The sequence below is a fragment of the Solanum verrucosum genome, unplaced genomic scaffold (genome assembly GCF_900185275.1).
Source record: "Solanum verrucosum unplaced genomic scaffold, falcon-dt-bn FXZP01000125.1, whole genome shotgun sequence".
Lineage (NCBI taxonomy): Eukaryota > Viridiplantae > Streptophyta > Magnoliopsida > Solanales > Solanaceae > Solanum > Solanum verrucosum.
Window position 1 is genome coordinate 663,443 of NW_026019923.1, and position 18,114 is coordinate 681,556.

At 34.3% G+C, this 18,114-nt stretch overlaps 1 protein-coding gene across 1 annotated transcript; it reads left to right on the forward strand.

Moving 5' to 3' along the window:
* Positions 1-11,516: 11,516 nt before the first annotated feature.
* On the forward strand, positions 11,517-16,113 carry LOC125825541 (cell division cycle protein 48 homolog). The gene is made up of 9 exons (XM_049504873.1): positions 11,517-11,559; positions 11,680-11,845; positions 12,825-13,053; positions 13,363-14,129; positions 14,212-14,433; positions 14,518-14,589; positions 14,685-14,966; positions 15,074-15,433; positions 15,667-16,113. Exons 1-9 carry the CDS (start codon positions 11,531-11,533, stop codon positions 15,961-15,963), a joined length of 2,424 nt encoding a protein of 807 aa, XP_049360830.1. The 5' UTR covers positions 11,517-11,530; the 3' UTR covers positions 15,964-16,113.
* The last annotated feature ends 2,001 nt before the right edge of the window (positions 16,114-18,114 follow it).

Here is an 18,114-nt window from a genome sequence, read left to right on the forward strand (position 1 = left end):
CTTTTACAATCTTATTTACCAATTGTCTTTACCCTTGATCTTCATATACACCGCCTATGAAGATAGATATTATGCCAAAAGCATATTTTGCAGTGCCTTGTCCTCCTTTCGAAGCTTTGTGAATTAGTTCTAGGGCAGCATCTGGATTTATATTTTTTAAATAGTTCTCCTGAAAAAAATAATTAAATAAAAAACGCATCTATAAATTAAAACGAATTAAGCAGTCGAATACAAACGGAAACAAAATTAAATGTAACACACATCAATGAAATTTTCGCTCTCTTCATTTTTTTGATTGATGGCAGATTTTCGGATTCAAAAACGTTTAAATTCAAAATTATTTTTTCGGTGTTTGGCAGTAATAGTGAAATGAAGAGTTTGAAACCCTTTTAAGTAGTGACAAATTGTGACTTTTCGTTTCGTATAGTGATGTACTATTTTGCGGGCAGATTACACTGTGTAACAATGAATGAAAATGAATGGTACTGACAGTGCATTGGAAGTTGTCTAGGCATTCGTTCCAAAAGTTACTACTTGAGAGGAGCCTCATTGTCTCCTCTTTTCATTACTTCATCCGGTTTTATAATGAAAGATTTATCTTCTAAGCTAATTTAATGACAAAAAAATACTAACAATAATATAGTTCGAACAATATATTATGTGTGAAGTTTTAGTTTATTATATTAGTATATTTTAGATTTTATGTTATTTATATATATCATATAAAGAGTTGTTTGAATCTATTTTTCAAAATATAAAATCAACATATAAGTATAGTTTGTAACAACTCCACAATCAACATGCAATGAACATCCATTTTCAAATAATGATAATAATTGAGTTCCAATATTTAAGTTATGGGTAAAATAAATAAATGCATTTTGAATGACATTAATAAATGTATAATAAATACATTTTGACACGTTTTAATGAACATCAATGAGTTCAAAGGCTAAACTGGGGTTGATAGCTTAGAGAATGTTTTAAATACCCTACATTTATCAACGGAAAATCATGAATGTATCATTGTTCATTTAATATCTGAAATAATAAATTCATGTATAAAGATTTTGTTTTTAAAAAAAAATACTAAAACGTGGCGACGACCTAACCTAGATTCAAACTCGTGACCTATAGACTAATCATGTAAGCTTTAACCATCTGCGCTACAATAGCATTTGTTCATATTCACGAAAGCAAATATATTTACTCTCTTTCACATCACTAAGAATTTTAAAATGAGATGTTATCAATAAATTAGGTATAATCAATACTATAATTAGCAAAATAAATAGATAAATTGTTGACTTGTACCATAACGAATTGTATTACCAAATTATAATCACATGCAATTGAAATGTATTTGTGAAGGAGCATTACTCATATAACACTCATACTGACTATACGTGTAAGCTTGAACCATTCGCGCTGCAATAACATTAGTTCATATTCACGAAACGAAATGTATGTACTCTCTTTCACATCAGTTGTTTAATTAATATCACTATTAAATTTGGTGTAGTCAATAATATAATTAGCAAAATAAATAGATCAACATTTTTTGTGAAAACTGCCCAAATGTAAACTTCTACAATCTTATTTACCAATAAAATATGAAATTAAAAATTATTTACAGCCTAAAAGCCTCAAAAAATAGTTTTTTAAAAAATTACAAAAAATTGTGACCTAACCTAGATTAGAAGGAAGGTCCATGGCAATGAACTTAATCATGTTCATTAATTGTGGCTTATATGTGTGCTATTAATAAATTACCAAACGCTTGGTGTTCTATTGCATTGGTATTTGATCAAAAGAAAGAAGTCTTTGAATTTTTAAATGACAGTAATATTGTAATGAATAGTTTCAAGTTTGAAGAGTTGTGACTTTTCATTTCTTAAACGGAAAAGAAAATCAATTTAGCTAGTACGTTAAACTCTACACAATTAATGGACAAGAATGGTATTCAGAGTGCTTAGGAAGTTGTTCCATAAACTTTTACAATTTTATTTACCAATAAAAAAGACGCAAATAATTATTTACATCCTAAAAGCCTCAAAAAATAGATATTTAAAATATTACTAAAACGTGGGTACCTAACCTAGATTCGAACTCTTGACCTATAGACTAATCGTGTAAGCTTTAACCATTCGCGTTGCAATAGCATTCGTTCATATTTACGAAAGGAAATGTATTTACTTTGTTTCACATCAGTTGTTTAATTAATATCACCAGGGAATTTAAAATGAGATGTTATCAATAAATTTGGTATAATCAATACTATACTTAGCAAAAAAAAAAAAATCAACGGTTGACTTGTACCATAACCAATTGTATTACCCAATTATAATCACATTCACTTGACATGTATTTGTGAGAGAGCATAACTCATATAATACTATAACCTTTAACTTTATTTAATCATAATATTTCGACTTATACTAATGAAAAATCTACATTTTTTGCGAAAACAAAACAAATATAAACTTCTACAATGTTATTTAACAATAAAATATAAAATTTAAAATTATTTAAATCCTAAAAGCCTAAAAAAATAATTTCAAAAAAAAAAACTAAAACGTGGGGAGCTAACCTGGATTTGAACTCGTGACCTATAGACTACCGTCACTAGACCTCCACTTGTAGGACCATGCTGGATATGTTGTTATTATATTGATTTTGGGGAGCTATAGGGCTGATGATTATTTTGGATCTATAAAAAAAAATTCCAGTGTTTGAGGATTAGTACTTTGAGCTATTGAAATTGGGGCTAAGAAATGTGTGTCTTTTGATTGAATTTAGAACCCCTTTTGTCCTTTATATTGATTTGGGAAGTTATCGGAATGACGATTTTTGGGCTTATACTGTATTTTCAGTGTTTGAGGACTAGCACTTTGAGTTGTTGAAATTGGGATTAGAAATGTGAATCATGATTTTTGGGCTTATACTGTCTTTTTAGCTATGTAGCTCAGAATCTCCAAAATTGTTGTCACACCTTTGTTAGATCCTCGAAAAATGCACTATTTTTGAAGTATCCAACACACACCCGTTGTCAGTTTTGAAGAATTTTTTTATTTATGTTCATTACTTAGCTATTAGCGAGGGAGGATTCCTCTCGTTATGGTTATTTTTATGCTAGCTGCAAAAATCAATATTTATTTGGTCTTGGAACGGGCTATGAGAGCTTACAAATTATTTTGTAATGAAGCGAAATGGATCACAATAGGACAGCATGGATCTTGTGTCCAACTCGACTAGTTTGAGATTGACTGAGATATTAAGCTCTTGATTTGGATTAAGATGTTTAGTGTGCCCTGGTAAAAACCATTTCTTCCAAATCAGTTCACTTGCTTAGTCGCCTTTAAAAAAAAAATGTCATTTCTAGGAATTTGAATTTCAACTAGCTTGGAATTGAAAAGTAGGATATCTAACTGTTGAAATTTTGAATAGCTAAAATGCAAAGAAATGAATTTGGATATTTGGATATCTACGAGATTTGCAGGTTACTGAGGTGCTCTTATATTTTCTGCAGGCGGTTGGTTATGTTCTTGTGCAAGAAAAACTACCAAATTTAGTAGTTTCAGAATCGACAGGTTTTCGGTAGTGAAGCTTTTAATTTTTTATTTTTACAAGTTGTGTTTTAGCTCTCATTTTTGGATTAAAAACAGAAAGCTCCTATAGAAAAAAGAGAAAAATGTGGAAACTTTAGTAACCTGTCAATATATAAAGAAGAGGAACATATTTTGAGTTTTATTTTGTTTCGCGAGTTCATTGTTATTTTCAATGTGTGGTTCAGGGCTTAAAAATACGGGTTGATATTTTGGTATTTGATCTATTGTTAGAATTGTGCACAGATAATCAACAATTGAAAACCTCCGTTGATGGAGATGGTAGGAGCATGACAGAGAGATTGAGATTTGGGGAAATGAAAAATTAACTTCTATTCCACTTTCTTCCAGTATTTATACACGTATGTACAGAAAAGAAAATATCTTCTAATCAAGATGACAACTAAGACGTAACAACTAATCTTCTAACTAACTCCAACTAACTACCTTTAACACAATAAGCTAACTAACTTCTTTATAACAAAAGGCATATAATATAATTAATTGAAAGCTGAAATTTAACTATCCCAACACCCCCCACCCCCTCAAGTTGTAAGGGAGATGCTTCCAGACAACTTGCGCAAAGCAGTTGAGTGCTTGGGCCCAGTGAGGCTTTTGGTTAAAATATCAGCCAGTTGTTCATCAGTGGGGATGTGGTGAAGAGTCGTAAGTCCTTCATGTAGTTTGACTCGAACAAAATGACAATCAACTTCTATATGCTTAGTTCTTTCATGTAACACAGGATTCTTTGCAATGTGGATGACAGCTTGACTGTCACAAAAAACTGATATAGGTTGGGAAGGTTCTTCACCAATTCACAAAGCAATCGTTCAATCCAAACTAACTCTCCAACTACTTTTCTTGCATCCCTGTAATTTGCCTTTGCTGAGGACAGTGAAATAGTGGTTTGCTTCTTAGATTTCCAACTTATAGGACAATTCCTCATGAGTACTATGTATCCACTTACTGATCTTCTGGAATTAGGGCATGCAGCCCAGTCTGAGTAGCAATAAGCAGTGAGGACATAGTTAGGATCTTTGGAAAGATAAATCCCCAGTGTGGGATTGTTCTTTAGATACCTCAATACATGAAAAATAGCCTTCAAGTGAGGCTCTCTGGGTGTTTGCAAGAACTGGCTGAGATGTTGTACACTATATGCAATGTCCAATCTAGTATTTGTGAGGAAATTCAATTTTCCCACTAATTTCCTATAGTATGTCGGATCAGTTAATAGAGTTCCTTCATGAGACTTCAATTTGACCACAACATCAAGTGGATAAGTAGTTGGATTATAGTGTAAACAATCAAACTCTTTGAGTAAATTTGTGGTAAACTTCTTCTGTGTGATGATTACCCCATCCTGCTTGTAGAGAATCTCTAATCCCAGAAAATAATGGAGCTTTCCTAGATCCTTAATTTTGAACTGGTCATGTAAAAAGGACTTTAGGGATGTAATTTCATCTAGGTCAGTTCCTGTTAATATTATATCATTAACATACACTGCTATAAAAACCTTGGTTGACTTATCTTTTTTGTGGAACAATGAGTAATCACGAGTAGAATGTGAGTATCCTCTTGAATACAATGCATTTGCTAACTTTTCATACCATTGCCTACTAGCTTGTTTTAACCCATATAAAGACTTATTGAGCTTGCAAACAAGTCCTTTCTTATTCACTTGCAGCCCCTGTGGAGGGTTGCCTCATCATATGAGTTTGGCTCACTATCATGAAAAATGTTTCTAACTAGCTGTTGATTTTCAGTGTCAAAACTGGTGAGTGAAACATGTTGATCATTGGTGATGTTAGGAGGATGATGAGATGATGGCTGAGGTGCATATTGGGCAGATTATAGTTGTATTCATTTAGGTATTTTGGTACAAAATGTGTCCTACTTGTTCTTCTAGGTGCATAAGGTTGTTGTTGTGAACTGGAAGTAGTAGAAGTGGTGATATGTGGAGGTTGTTGTTGTGAACTGGAAGTAGTAGAAGTGGTGATATGTGGAAATATTTATGGGCAATCTAATGGAATGGTTTCATCAACAATGTGTGGTAAATTGGCATTAATAGTATTATTTGTGACAGTAATTGAGTTGTTTTTCATTCAAGTCATGAGCTTTATTCAAAATACTGTTTGTGCAGTTCAACAATTTAGAATTAACATAAAGACATCTTAGTATAGAATTAAAACTAGAATCAGGAAAAGAGAGAGCAAAAGGGAAGATATTTTCATGAAATAGTACATCTCTTGAAATGTGTAATTGCTTGGTGCTTAGATCTAAAACCTTGTAACCTTTTATGTTAAATGGATATCCAATGAAAACATGTGGAGTGAATCGAGGTTCAAACTTATCCTTGTGGGTTTTGAGAGTGGTAGGAAAACAAAGACAGCCAAAGGATCTTAGATGTGAATGTGTGGGTGGTCTTTGGTACAATACTTCAAAAGGACTTTTATTTTGGATGGCTATGGAAGGTAGTCTGTTAACTAGGTAGGTTGCAGTTAAAATGCACTCCCCCCAATAGCTCATAGGAAGTTTAGACTGATACAACAGACTTCTGGCAGTTTCAAGGAGGTATTTGTGTTTTCTTTTCACTACACCATTTTTTGTGGTGTGTATAAGCATGTTCTTTGGTGTATGATTCCTTTGGCTTGTAGAAAAACAGTTGTTTCTTTGTTGACAAATTCCAAACCATTATCAGTTCTTATGATTTTAATGGTAGTGTTAAACTGATTTTCTATCAGGGATGTAAAAGCTTTTATGGTTTGCAGGGTGTTGCTTTTGCTGCTGATTAGTTGAGTCCAAGTTGACCTGCTGTAATCATCCATTATTGCGATGAAATATTTGTAATTGTCATATGTTGGTGTGTGGTATGGTCCCCATAAGTCTATGTGGAGAAGATAAAAAATCTCTGTAGAAGAAGGTGTTGAGTTGGATGGGAAGGGCATTCTTGCTTGTCTTGCCATGGGGTAGACAATGCATAAAAATAGTTGTTTGGGTGAAAATTTAACAGGTATGGTGTAGATACCTCTCATCTTAACAAAAGGAACATGTCCTAGTCTAGTGTGCCAGAAGTAATCTACACTATTTTCATGAGATGTACACAGTGAAAAAGTCTTAATACGTTCAAGACAATCAACATGAATAACAAAGGAATTTATATCACAACAAGTTGTTTTATTTCTTGGAATGACAAATGTTACAGATGAGGGAATATGATGTAAAACTTGCTTATTTGAAGCATGTAAAGAAGAACAATTAGGGACTGAAGTAGATGAGGTGACAACAGTAGGGCATCTTGAGCAGAAGAAGTAAAGACAACTCTTTGCTCTACCAATCACCAGAGGGCTCTTCAGTGAAGGGCCCTGCAAGGAACATGAAACATCATTGAAGATTACTACACTCTTAAGGTCAGATGTCAAGCAATGTACTGAGATTAGATTAAATTTGAAAGTAGGAATAAACAACACATTGTATAAAGTCACTGTTGAATTTAAACAGACATCCCTATTTTTTGTCGCTTTAACTCTATAGCCATTAGATAATGTTATTAGGAAAGGGGAAAGGGTAAGGCAAAGGTCTCATGTTTGTAAGTAAATTTTTATTGAAGGTCATATGGTTTGAGGCTCCAGAATCAATGATCCAGGATTCAACAGTTAATTTGAAACAATCACATGAGAGGTTACCAACATCAATAGTAGAAGAATGACGTGCCAAGTTCGCAGCTCCACCCATGATGTTGTCCAAAGTGTCTTTGGTACTGCTAAATAGTCCCTGCACCTGAACATTTTCGAGCAGTCTCACCAGATGATCATATTGGTCCTTGGTTAAGCTTTGAGTTCCCTGAACTTGGTCCATTGGTGCATCACATGTAGTGTGAGCAGTTGTTGCTGATCCAGAATTCCTTCTCCTAGTGAACTTGAAGTTTTGGGGAAAACCATGCAACCTGTAACACTTGTCTTCTGTGTGTCCAGTTTTCTTACAATAATTGTTGAACAAATTTGCTTTGTTGATGTCAAGAAAAGGGTAAGTCCTGTTGACATGTGAGACTGATTTGGAGGACCTCTGTAGACATTTCCATTTGTGCTCTTGTTCTGAGAGTAATTAGTTTGGAAAGTTCCCCTTCCAGAATTAACACTAAGTGATGTAGAAGCTCCAGAACTAGCACTAAGTAAGGTGGAGGCTAAACTCATGCGAGTGGATGGTTTGACTTCTCGTTGTTTCTCCTCTTGTACTAGAATAAAGAAGGCTTGTGCCATAGTTGGCAGTGGGTTCATCATAAGAATACTACTTCGCACTATAGTGTAGACCTCGTTAAGTCCCATCAGAAACTGGATGAGCTTTTGATCCTGCTCCGCTTTATGCATCTTGGTTTTACCACCACAAGTGCACATGTAGGTACATTGAGTAATAGGATCCAGAGTGTTAAGCTCTTCCCAGAGTCTTCGAAGCATGGAGTAGTACCCTGTAATGTCCAGATTTCCTTGGGCAAGATCATTGATTTCCTGTTGGAGTTGATAGAGTTTCGCATCATTGGTTTGGTCATACCTATCTTGCAGTTCCTCCCATAATTTATTTGTGTTGTTCACATACTGCAGGCTGTCAGCTAAATCCTTTGATACAGAATTGAGAATCCACGATATGACCATGTCATCGCAATGTTCTCACTGAGCAAATACGAGTGAATTTGCAGCTGGTTTTTGAATTTTTCCATTGATGAAACCGACTTTGTTTTTCATAGATAGTGCGCGAAAAACACCGCGTCGCCAAGACCTGTAACTTGTCCCATCGAAAAGCACCGGAATGATGGCAGATCCAACATTTTCTGATGGATGCATGTACATCGGTTGACTGTAATCGACGACTTGGTGAATTGGGATCTGAGAGATCTGAGGAACATCTGCGTTTTGATCCATGAGATTGAAAGAGATTGATGAGGTTGAGCTAAATTTCTGAGTCCAAGTACGGAATCGAAAAAATGAGAAGAAGAGGAGCGAGAATTGGTAAATGAGATGAAGAAGAGAATGAATCAGTGAAACAGCAACAATGAAGAACTGAATGAGGTGATGCGGAAGACGAAGAAGAGATCAGTGTCTAAGGCTCTGATACCATGTTAGAACTGTGCACAGATAATCAACAATTGAAAACCTCCATTGATGGAGATGGTAGGAGCATGAAAGAGACGATTGAGATTGTGATTTGGGGAAATGAAAAATTAATTTCTATTCCACTTTTCTTCCAGTATTTATACACGTATGTACAGAAAAGAAAATATCTTCTAATCAAGATGACAACTAAGACGTAACAACTAATCTTCTAACTAACTCCAACTAACTACCTTTAACACAATAAGCTACTAACTTCTTTATAACAAAAGGCATATAATATAATTAATTGAAAGCTGAAATTTAACTACTCCCAACATTTATTATTAAGGCATGCACAAGTATATAGGCGGAGTTGAAATCAAACAGTAGGACACACCAATTCCTATTCATCTTTGTTATTTTTGTTTGCAGCTGAAGTCATATGTATCTCAGTGTGCAAGACATAGTAAAACTACAGTTTGAGAAACGTGGTTTGCTCAAACAACCATTACTAATGTTCTTTTTTGTGCTTCGGATATTCAATATGTACCTTGTTTTTGTAAGGCAATTTCCCATTTTATATGTTCGTTCCTTCTTAGATTCGAACATTTATGTTACAGAGGAACGCCCCTGCATTTGCATAAACTGTTGCATCAAGGTGGTGCCATCCAATTCCTTCTTCTGTGCAATAAAATGATAACTGTTTCTTTATTTCCTTCTTGTTTATATACCATTGTACCTGGAAATGGCTCAGGTGCTATCTGAGAATTATTATAGAGACTATGTTGGTAGAACGGGAAGAATTGGTGGAAGAAGGGCACTCGAGGAAAGAATGAATGGGAAGATCGAAAAGTTGGATGAAGAAAAGACTTTTTCGTTTGGTTGGGAACAAGTTATCCACCATGATATAAATGGTGGGATAAGTTATCCAAATATGACAACCAAACAAGATACAATAATTTTATCCCATCATTATTTTCTTATCCCATCACTATTTATTTTTATCCCTCACACCAAACGACTCCTTAATGTGGTAGTTACTGGTTAGTAATGGTGTTTATGTATATGTATGGATCCTTTTGTTATGTAAGTTTAAAGCCTTTTAACTTTTCATCTTTGTTTCTTTTTAATATAGTTGGTCGGGTGTTTCTCGTTGAGTGTCTTTTAGAAACAATCTCTCTATCTCTATGAGTTAAGGTATAACGTCTGTATATACTCTTATCTTCTCTAGACTTTACTTGTGGGATATCATTGGATATGTTGTATATGTTGTGGTGGTGGATGTTTTCCTCTATTGAAATGTCTCTCTAAGGTGCGTGTAAGACCGTAAGGTGGTTTGAACATCACCACCACAACGACAGTAATTATGCCTCAATCTCAAACAAGTCAGGATTAATTATGTGTTCTCACTTCTTCATTTAAGTTCAGTTCATATCACAATTATTAAAAATTAAAAAATAACTTTCTGATGGTTACCTAACTTGGGTAAAGAGTTTAAAAAAAAGTAGTAGGTGGTTGTGGACTTTTATAATTTGATGATTCCAAGAAGATATAATACTCTTTTGGAATATCTACCAAGCTATGCAATACAAGCAAAGGTGCCTTAAATTCTTAACTTAGGTTCCAAAACAATAAAATAATTGACAAATAATTTTAAGTATAGAAGTTGGACAAAAATTATTTGCAGTCGATATTTACTCTAACTCTCTTTTAACTAGATGGTTTATTGGAAAAAAAAACTCTTTTATCTTATAAAAATAGAGATAAAATTTGCGTATAGTCTATTCTTGAAGATTTTATTTATGATTATTGTATTGTATTTTATTACTCAACCTTTATGAAGGAAAAGACACACATTTATCACCTTATTATGGTTAATTTCTCAGTTGAATTTCTACTCTATGATAATTTAAAATTGATAATTGTGAATTTTGGTCTAGAATTGGTTGGAATGTTCTAGAATTTCAAATTTTCAAAGAGGTTTTGGATTAGCTTAATTAATTTAGATAGGATAAATTAATGAAGAGTCATTCAACTAGGATTCCTTTTTTAATTAAAGCTAAGAATTGTTTATCTCATTAAAAGCCAAAATTAAACCAATTTGGTGACTAATTAGGAGATTATTAAGTAAGTTTTTAGAAAACTGAGTTCGTATACTTAGCTTTGACGTTTTTATTAATTATTTTTTAAACATAATAGTGTTTGTTTGACCTTTCTAAATTCTATAAAAATAATTACTATCGTTAGTCACTTGTCGAACTAACTCAACTTACTATCGTTGTATAATTTAAATATTTATTATAGTATATATATACCTTAAATAAATATTTAAAAAAATAATTTTTTATATATATATACCTTAATTTATCATAGTTTACTGATTTAAGTATATATACTAACACTCATTAAACATCTATTTGCTTCGCTCCGCCAGTCACTCGCGCAAGGATAGATCTCGAATACTTAATCATTGAAACTAAATTATTAACGGCTTCTTTATAATGGACAAATAAGGGAATGCCACGATAGCAAAATGTTGACATGGCGTGCTATAATTGGTTGATTATTCCCTCAAAAACGTATCAAAGGAACAACCAAAACAAGGAAATATAATTCTTTTAAAAAATTAATCAACATCAATTATAGTTGGTATATAAAAGGAAAAAAAAAACAATAAAAACGAGAAAAAAAAAATGTTGTTTTTTAAATTTTAAAAAAAAGGTATTTCTTTCCTAACAAGAAACGAACTACTAATAAACTTTTATAAATATCCCTTTACATAGCCAAAACCAAAGAAAACCTCTGAAAACTCTTTGAACTCTCCAAAAAAAATAAAAAATCATGAGTAACAAAGCTGAATCCTCTGATTCGTAAGTACCCATTATCAATTTTTTGTTAAAAAAACTGTTGGTGTAGTTGTATTTTGATTCTTGATTATTATTCTTTAAAAAAAATTGATTTTTTTTGGTTTTGTTTTGTGATGTTTGTAGGAAGGGGCCTAAGAAGGATTTTAGTACAGCAATTTTGGAGAGGAAGAAATCACCTAATCGTCTTGTTGTTGATGAAGCAATCAATGATGATAATTCTGTTGTTTCACTTCATCCTGATACTATGGAAAAGCTCCAGTTTTTCCGTGGTGACACAATCTTGATAAAGGTCAGATTTTTACTCATGTTTTCTTGAAATTTCATGTGTGTTTTTTTTGTAGTTTTGGTAGATTATTGTGGTGGGGTGGTGGTTAAAGCTCACCAATGGGACAAGGGTTGTAATGGGGTTGTGATTACTGATTAGTGTTTAGAAGAGGGGTTTATGGGATTTGAAGTTTGAGTTCAGAATTTGCCACAGAACAAATAGCTCAACTTAGTGTAGGATTAAGGATGCAAAAAAGTAAGGTACATGATTTCATGGGTATTTAGCTATATGGGTAAGTTTGGTCCCCATGTTCTTTACTTGAGCAGGGGATCTTCTGAAAACAACTTCTCTATCTTGTGGTGCTTGTGGTGAGTGGTGAGGTAGAGGTAAGGTTTGCGTACACCTATTCAGACCCCACCTATTGGATTGCACTCGGTATGTTGTTGTTGGGTAAGTTTAATGCCCCTGCTCCTTGTTTGCTGGAAATCAGTTGTGCAGGTGAAATAAGCATAAGGACAATGAGTTTTGTGATATATAAGCTGAAAAGGCCGGGTCTTGGCCGTTCGTCCTAAAGTTCTTAGCTTTGTATTGTTCTGTGTCAATTTGTCTGGCTCGAATATGTTGTAGTGCCTAATGAAACCATGAAGAATGGTGATTAGTGTTTGGTTCCCTTTGATGGTCTATTTTATCAGTAACTTTTTCATCGTATTCTGTTTTTAGTTTGCAAATAATGAGTAGGTGTAGTTCATCAAAAAAATAAAAAATAATGAGTAGGGTGTTGTTAGTTCTAATGATCGTACCTTGTTTGGGAAAAGCTGATGCAAGCTTTGAGGAATCGATATTAGGTGTAGCTTCTTCACGTTATGGTGATGTAAGAATTGTGATGAAATGCTGGCATACACATACAAACACACACACACACACGCATATATGTGTATAATATATATATATATATATATATATATAAGATTTTGAGTTCTGAACTATGTATTTTGTCGTATAGGGAAAGAAAAGAAAAGATACTATCTGCATTGCCCTTGTTGATGAAACATGTGATGAGCCAAAGATTAGGATGAACAAGGTTGTCAGAAATAACCTTAGGGTTCGTCTTGGTGATGTTGTCTCTGTTCATCAATGTCCTGATGTCAAATATGGTAAACGTGTGCACATTCTTCCCATTGATGACAGCATTGAGGGGGTTTCGGGAAATCTATTTGATGCTTACTTGAAACGTAAGTGTTCTACTATCAATTTGCTTATTGCTTGATAGAAGTTCTGGATATGTGATATTATATATTGTTCTTCTGTTAGAGTTTTGGTTTTACTTAGCTGATGGCATTCTTCTGATAAGCATTGTATCTGCAAATGCATTGGGCCAATATCCTGCTTTTGGAACTTATTTTGTTTGTTAGGTTTCATTGTCTAACTTAGAATCTGCTGTGACTTGTGTTATCTCTAATTTGCATCAAGTGGATTCACTTGAATCTAATTATTATGCAATTACTCATCCTTCTAGTTTCCGTTGTGTTATTTGTCTTCAGCCTATTTCCTTGAAGCATATCGACCAGTGAGAAAGGGCGATCTATTTCTTGTAAGAGGAGGGATGAGAAGTGTAGAATTCAAGGTTATTGAGACTGACCCTCCTGAATACTGTGTTGTCGCCCCAGATACTGAGATATTCTGTGAGGGTGAACCTGTGAACAGAGAAGATGAGAATCGGCTAGATGAGATTGGCTATGATGATGTTGGTGGCGTGCGTAAACAAATGGCTCAGATCCGCGAGCTTGTTGAGCTTCCGTTGAGGCATCCACAACTGTTCAAATCTATTGGTGTGAAACCTCCCAAGGGAATTCTCTTGTATGGACCTCCTGGATCAGGGAAGACATTGATAGCTCGAGCAGTTGCTAATGAGACTGGCGCATTCTTCTTTTGTATTAATGGGCCAGAGATCATGTCCAAATTGGCGGGAGAAAGTGAAAGTAATCTCAGGAAAGCATTTGAGGAAGCTGAGAAGAATGCGCCTTCAATTATTTTTATTGATGAAATTGATTCAATAGCTCCTAAACGTGAGAAGACTCATGGAGAGGTCGAGAGGAGGATTGTTTCTCAGCTCTTGACTCTCATGGATGGTCTCAAATCACGTGCCCACGTAATTGTCATGGGTGCCACTAATCGCCCTAATAGTATTGACCCCGCCCTAAGAAGGTTTGGCAGATTTGATAGGGAGATAGATATTGGTGTCCCGGATGAAGTTGGGCGTCTTGAGGTGCTTCGTATCCACACAAAGAACATGAAGCTCGCCGAAGATGTAATTTCATATCTTCAAAAATTTTAGAATTCTGACTTTTAAATCATTTGCAGTTTGGTGATATGTTGTTCTTTGTTTGCAGGTTGATTTGGAAAGAATTGGCAAAGAAACACACGGTTATGTTGGTGCGGATTTGGCAGCTTTGTGTACCGAGGCTGCACTTCAGTGCATCAGAGAGAAGATGGATGTGATTGATTTGGAAGATGAATCTATTGATGCAGAGATATTAAACTCCATGGCTGTGACTAATGAGCACTTCTCAACTGCCCTTGGGACAAGCAATCCATCTGCCCTGCGCGAAACTGTAAGTCTAGATTTCTTTACATTCTCACCTTCTGCTGCTACATATCTTCCGTTTGATTCCTAATTATGATGTTCGGGTGAACAGGTTGTTGAAGTTCCTAATGTTTCCTGGGAGGACATTGGAGGCCTTGAGAATGTCAAGCGTGAGCTCCAAGAGGTACATTTATACTAAACATATAATGATGAATATTATGATCTGACCTGTTAATCTTGTTGATTTACCTGACCTATTATCTGTTATTTGTTTTGTAGACTGTTCAATATCCTGTGGAACATCCCGAGAAGTTCGAGAAGTTTGGTATGTCTCCTTCTAAGGGTGTTCTCTTCTATGGGCCACCTGGATGTGGGAAAACTTTGTTGGCGAAGGCTATTGCAAATGAATGCCAGGCCAATTTTATTAGTATCAAGGGTCCAGAATTGCTTACCATGTGGTTTGGAGAGAGCGAAGCCAATGTTAGAGAAATATTTGACAAGGCTCGAGGGTCTGCTCCTTGTGTCCTGTTTTTTGATGAGTTGGACTCGATTGCTACTCAGGTGCTGTTCCTCATTCTCATGTTCCCATTGAACTGTTTACTACACGGGTTTACCGGTTTTTTTCAGATTATTTTGCTTCTGTTGCTAAATATGACTTTCTTTTGCAGAGAGGTGGTAGCAGTGGAGATGCCGGGGGAGCTGCTGATAGAGTTTTGAATCAACTCCTCACTGAAATGGATGGTATGAATGCCAAGAAGACGGTTTTCATCATCGGTGCCACCAACAGGCCTGACATTATTGATCCTGCACTTCTACGTCCTGGTCGTCTTGACCAATTGATTTACATTCCTCTTCCTGACGAGGATTCCCGCCATCAAATTTTCAAAGCATGCCTGCGGAAATCACCCCTTTCTAAGGATATCGATCTCAGAGCTCTTGCAAAATATACGCAAGGGTTCAGCGGAGCTGACATTACAGAGATCTGCCAACGTGCATGCAAATACGCTATCCGAGAGAACATTGAGAAAGTAAGTTTTCTATATCCATTTCTTGTCAGTTGATAATTTTTGAGGCAATAGATACTAAGTGCTACACTGATAGACTGGGGATTGAAGTTTATGAATTCGGGATTTAATTTATACATACTAAATGAATTTTATAAGACAAATACAAATTACTGAGTTCTATCGAACCTGCTTCCTATATTCTAGCTCTACCCCTTCCGGTAGTAGAAAACTAATGTTGCATTGTACTTTTGCAGGATATTGAGAGGGAGAGAAGGAGAAGGGATAATCCGGAATCCATGGAGGAAGACGTTGACGATGAGGTATCCGAGATCAAGCCTGCTCACTTTGAGGAATCAATGAAGTATGCTAGGAGAAGTGTCAGTGATGCTGATATCCGCAAGTACCAGGCGTTTGCTCAGACGTTGCAGCAGTCCCGAGGGTTTGGTTCTGAGTTCCGGTTTGCAGAGGCCACCACCGGTCCCACCACCGGAACTGCTGATCCCTTTGCAACTTCTGCTGGTGGTGCAGATGAAGATGACCTGTATAGCTAGAGTGACTTTAACTTATGTTTTACTATTTACAACTTTGCTAATATGAGTAATTATTTTGAAGAAACTTTGTTAGTTAGAAAAATTCATTGTCTAGAGTTTGTAATTTTATTTTGATTTTTCTCAGCTTTACATAAAAATTTTCTGTAGCTATTATTTTATCTACTTGAAAAGTTATAGAGATTGATCTATTTGGCTAAATGTTTAATTGAGAAAAAGATGCAAAACTTATATTGTTGCATGTAATTATTTTTGTTTCTCGATGTCATTTGCAATAGGAAGTACCATATTAAAGTAAGTCGCTTTCCAACAAATAAAAATTGAATTCGAGAGTTAATATTAAACACACAAGTATTTACTACCCCTAATCATAAATTTTGTGAAATGTTACCTAGTGAACATTAACCTTTAAGAGATTGTACAAGTCCTTAGAGATTTATATCGATGAGGGGAACCAAAACGAACGATAGGTTCACGTAAACTTAATAATTTTGTATATACTTTACGATATATTTATAATAATTTTTTATTATGAACTAAATTATTATTTTACTTTAAATTCTAGGTTTACGTATACACATGATACACAAAAAATACTTACCGGCACAATGTGCTTACATAAAATTATATATACAAATACATGTGTCATATATCCGTTGGACGTAAAAATTTGATACGAATATATTTCCACTTAATTATTTATAGTTAAATCAATGTCCAAAAGGGGTACCACATAGGTGTACTAAGGTGTTTCTTGGCCATGCCTTCAGAAGCAAAATTCTTACTTCTTTCTTTTTATTGAGGGAACAATGACACGATGGATCTAACAACAAATGCTACATATCATTGTCAAACTCAAATTATTATTTCACTATTTTTACAATTTACTACTTTTATTCTATAGTTATATATTAATAGATCTTCGATCAGATTTGTTTTATCAATCTTCTGGACCTTGCTTAATTTCTTGTTTTGTAAATCAGTCGTTGATTCAGTTAATCAGATCCGGACAGGTAAGAGGCAAATATTAATTTTATAAGGAGCTACATGAATTTAGTAGCTTAATATATCTACAAAGGCATAATAGATGATAAATTGGGGGGGGGGGGGGGGGGGTTGTCCTAAATAATTTTTGTAGTAATTTATGATAAACCTAATATTTACAGCAATTCTAGGTAGTTGAATAAACTCTTTCATTATTGTACAATATAATATGATATAATCAAAGCAATATATTAATGTGGTATCTTTGAATTATTACAAGACCTCATTATTAATTAGGTTTTGACCCTAAGGCAGAACATGGATGTCACATTTAAATGTGTTGAAAAAAACACTACCAAAATAAAATAACAGGAATTAGCTATAAAATTTATCGTTAATTAGATTCATGGACCCAATTTAATTTGATAGGATCCCTTCATTAACATTTATTTCCATCAAAAATGTTTTTTTAAAAATTTTTTGACCTCTGAATTTGAATTATCCTACTTTCACACAATTCATTAGTCGTCAAATTGCCCATAGCTACTAGGAATTTCAAATAATTCATTGCTAATTTTTCGTGAAATAGGATCAACGATAGGTTTTTATAGTTTAGAAACAAAAATTGTCCGTTTTGACCTCCAGATTTTTGAGTAATATCCTACTTTCACGCGATTCATTTGATGCCAAATAGCCCATAGCTATTAGGATTTTCAACTAATTCATATGATATATGATCATCAATAGATCTTTATTATTTAGAAGCAGAAATTATCCATCGCTAATTTCTATTATTATTTTGAGTAAAAAAAACACAAAAAGAACATAGAGCAAGCAAGTCCACATGAATATGCTAGGGATTATTATACATCTTAGCCCTTTTCCTGTTCATAAATTGATCTATTTTTCTGACTACCTCTCATGGGATTTTCTCTTACTTTCATGATATATAATGGTGTCAAATCTAATCAAGAAACTTTATCATTTTTTCCTGTGGAAAATAAAGAAATTAATGTTGTACTATATGTAGTTATAGCAAGCACCAACCATGTTACACTTGGACTAGACATGATGTGATGCAGTAATGGAAGTATAGTACATTACATACACCAAAGTGTCCCTTCATTTAATCTATATATATAGTATGATTTTTTATAAAGTATGTTCGAT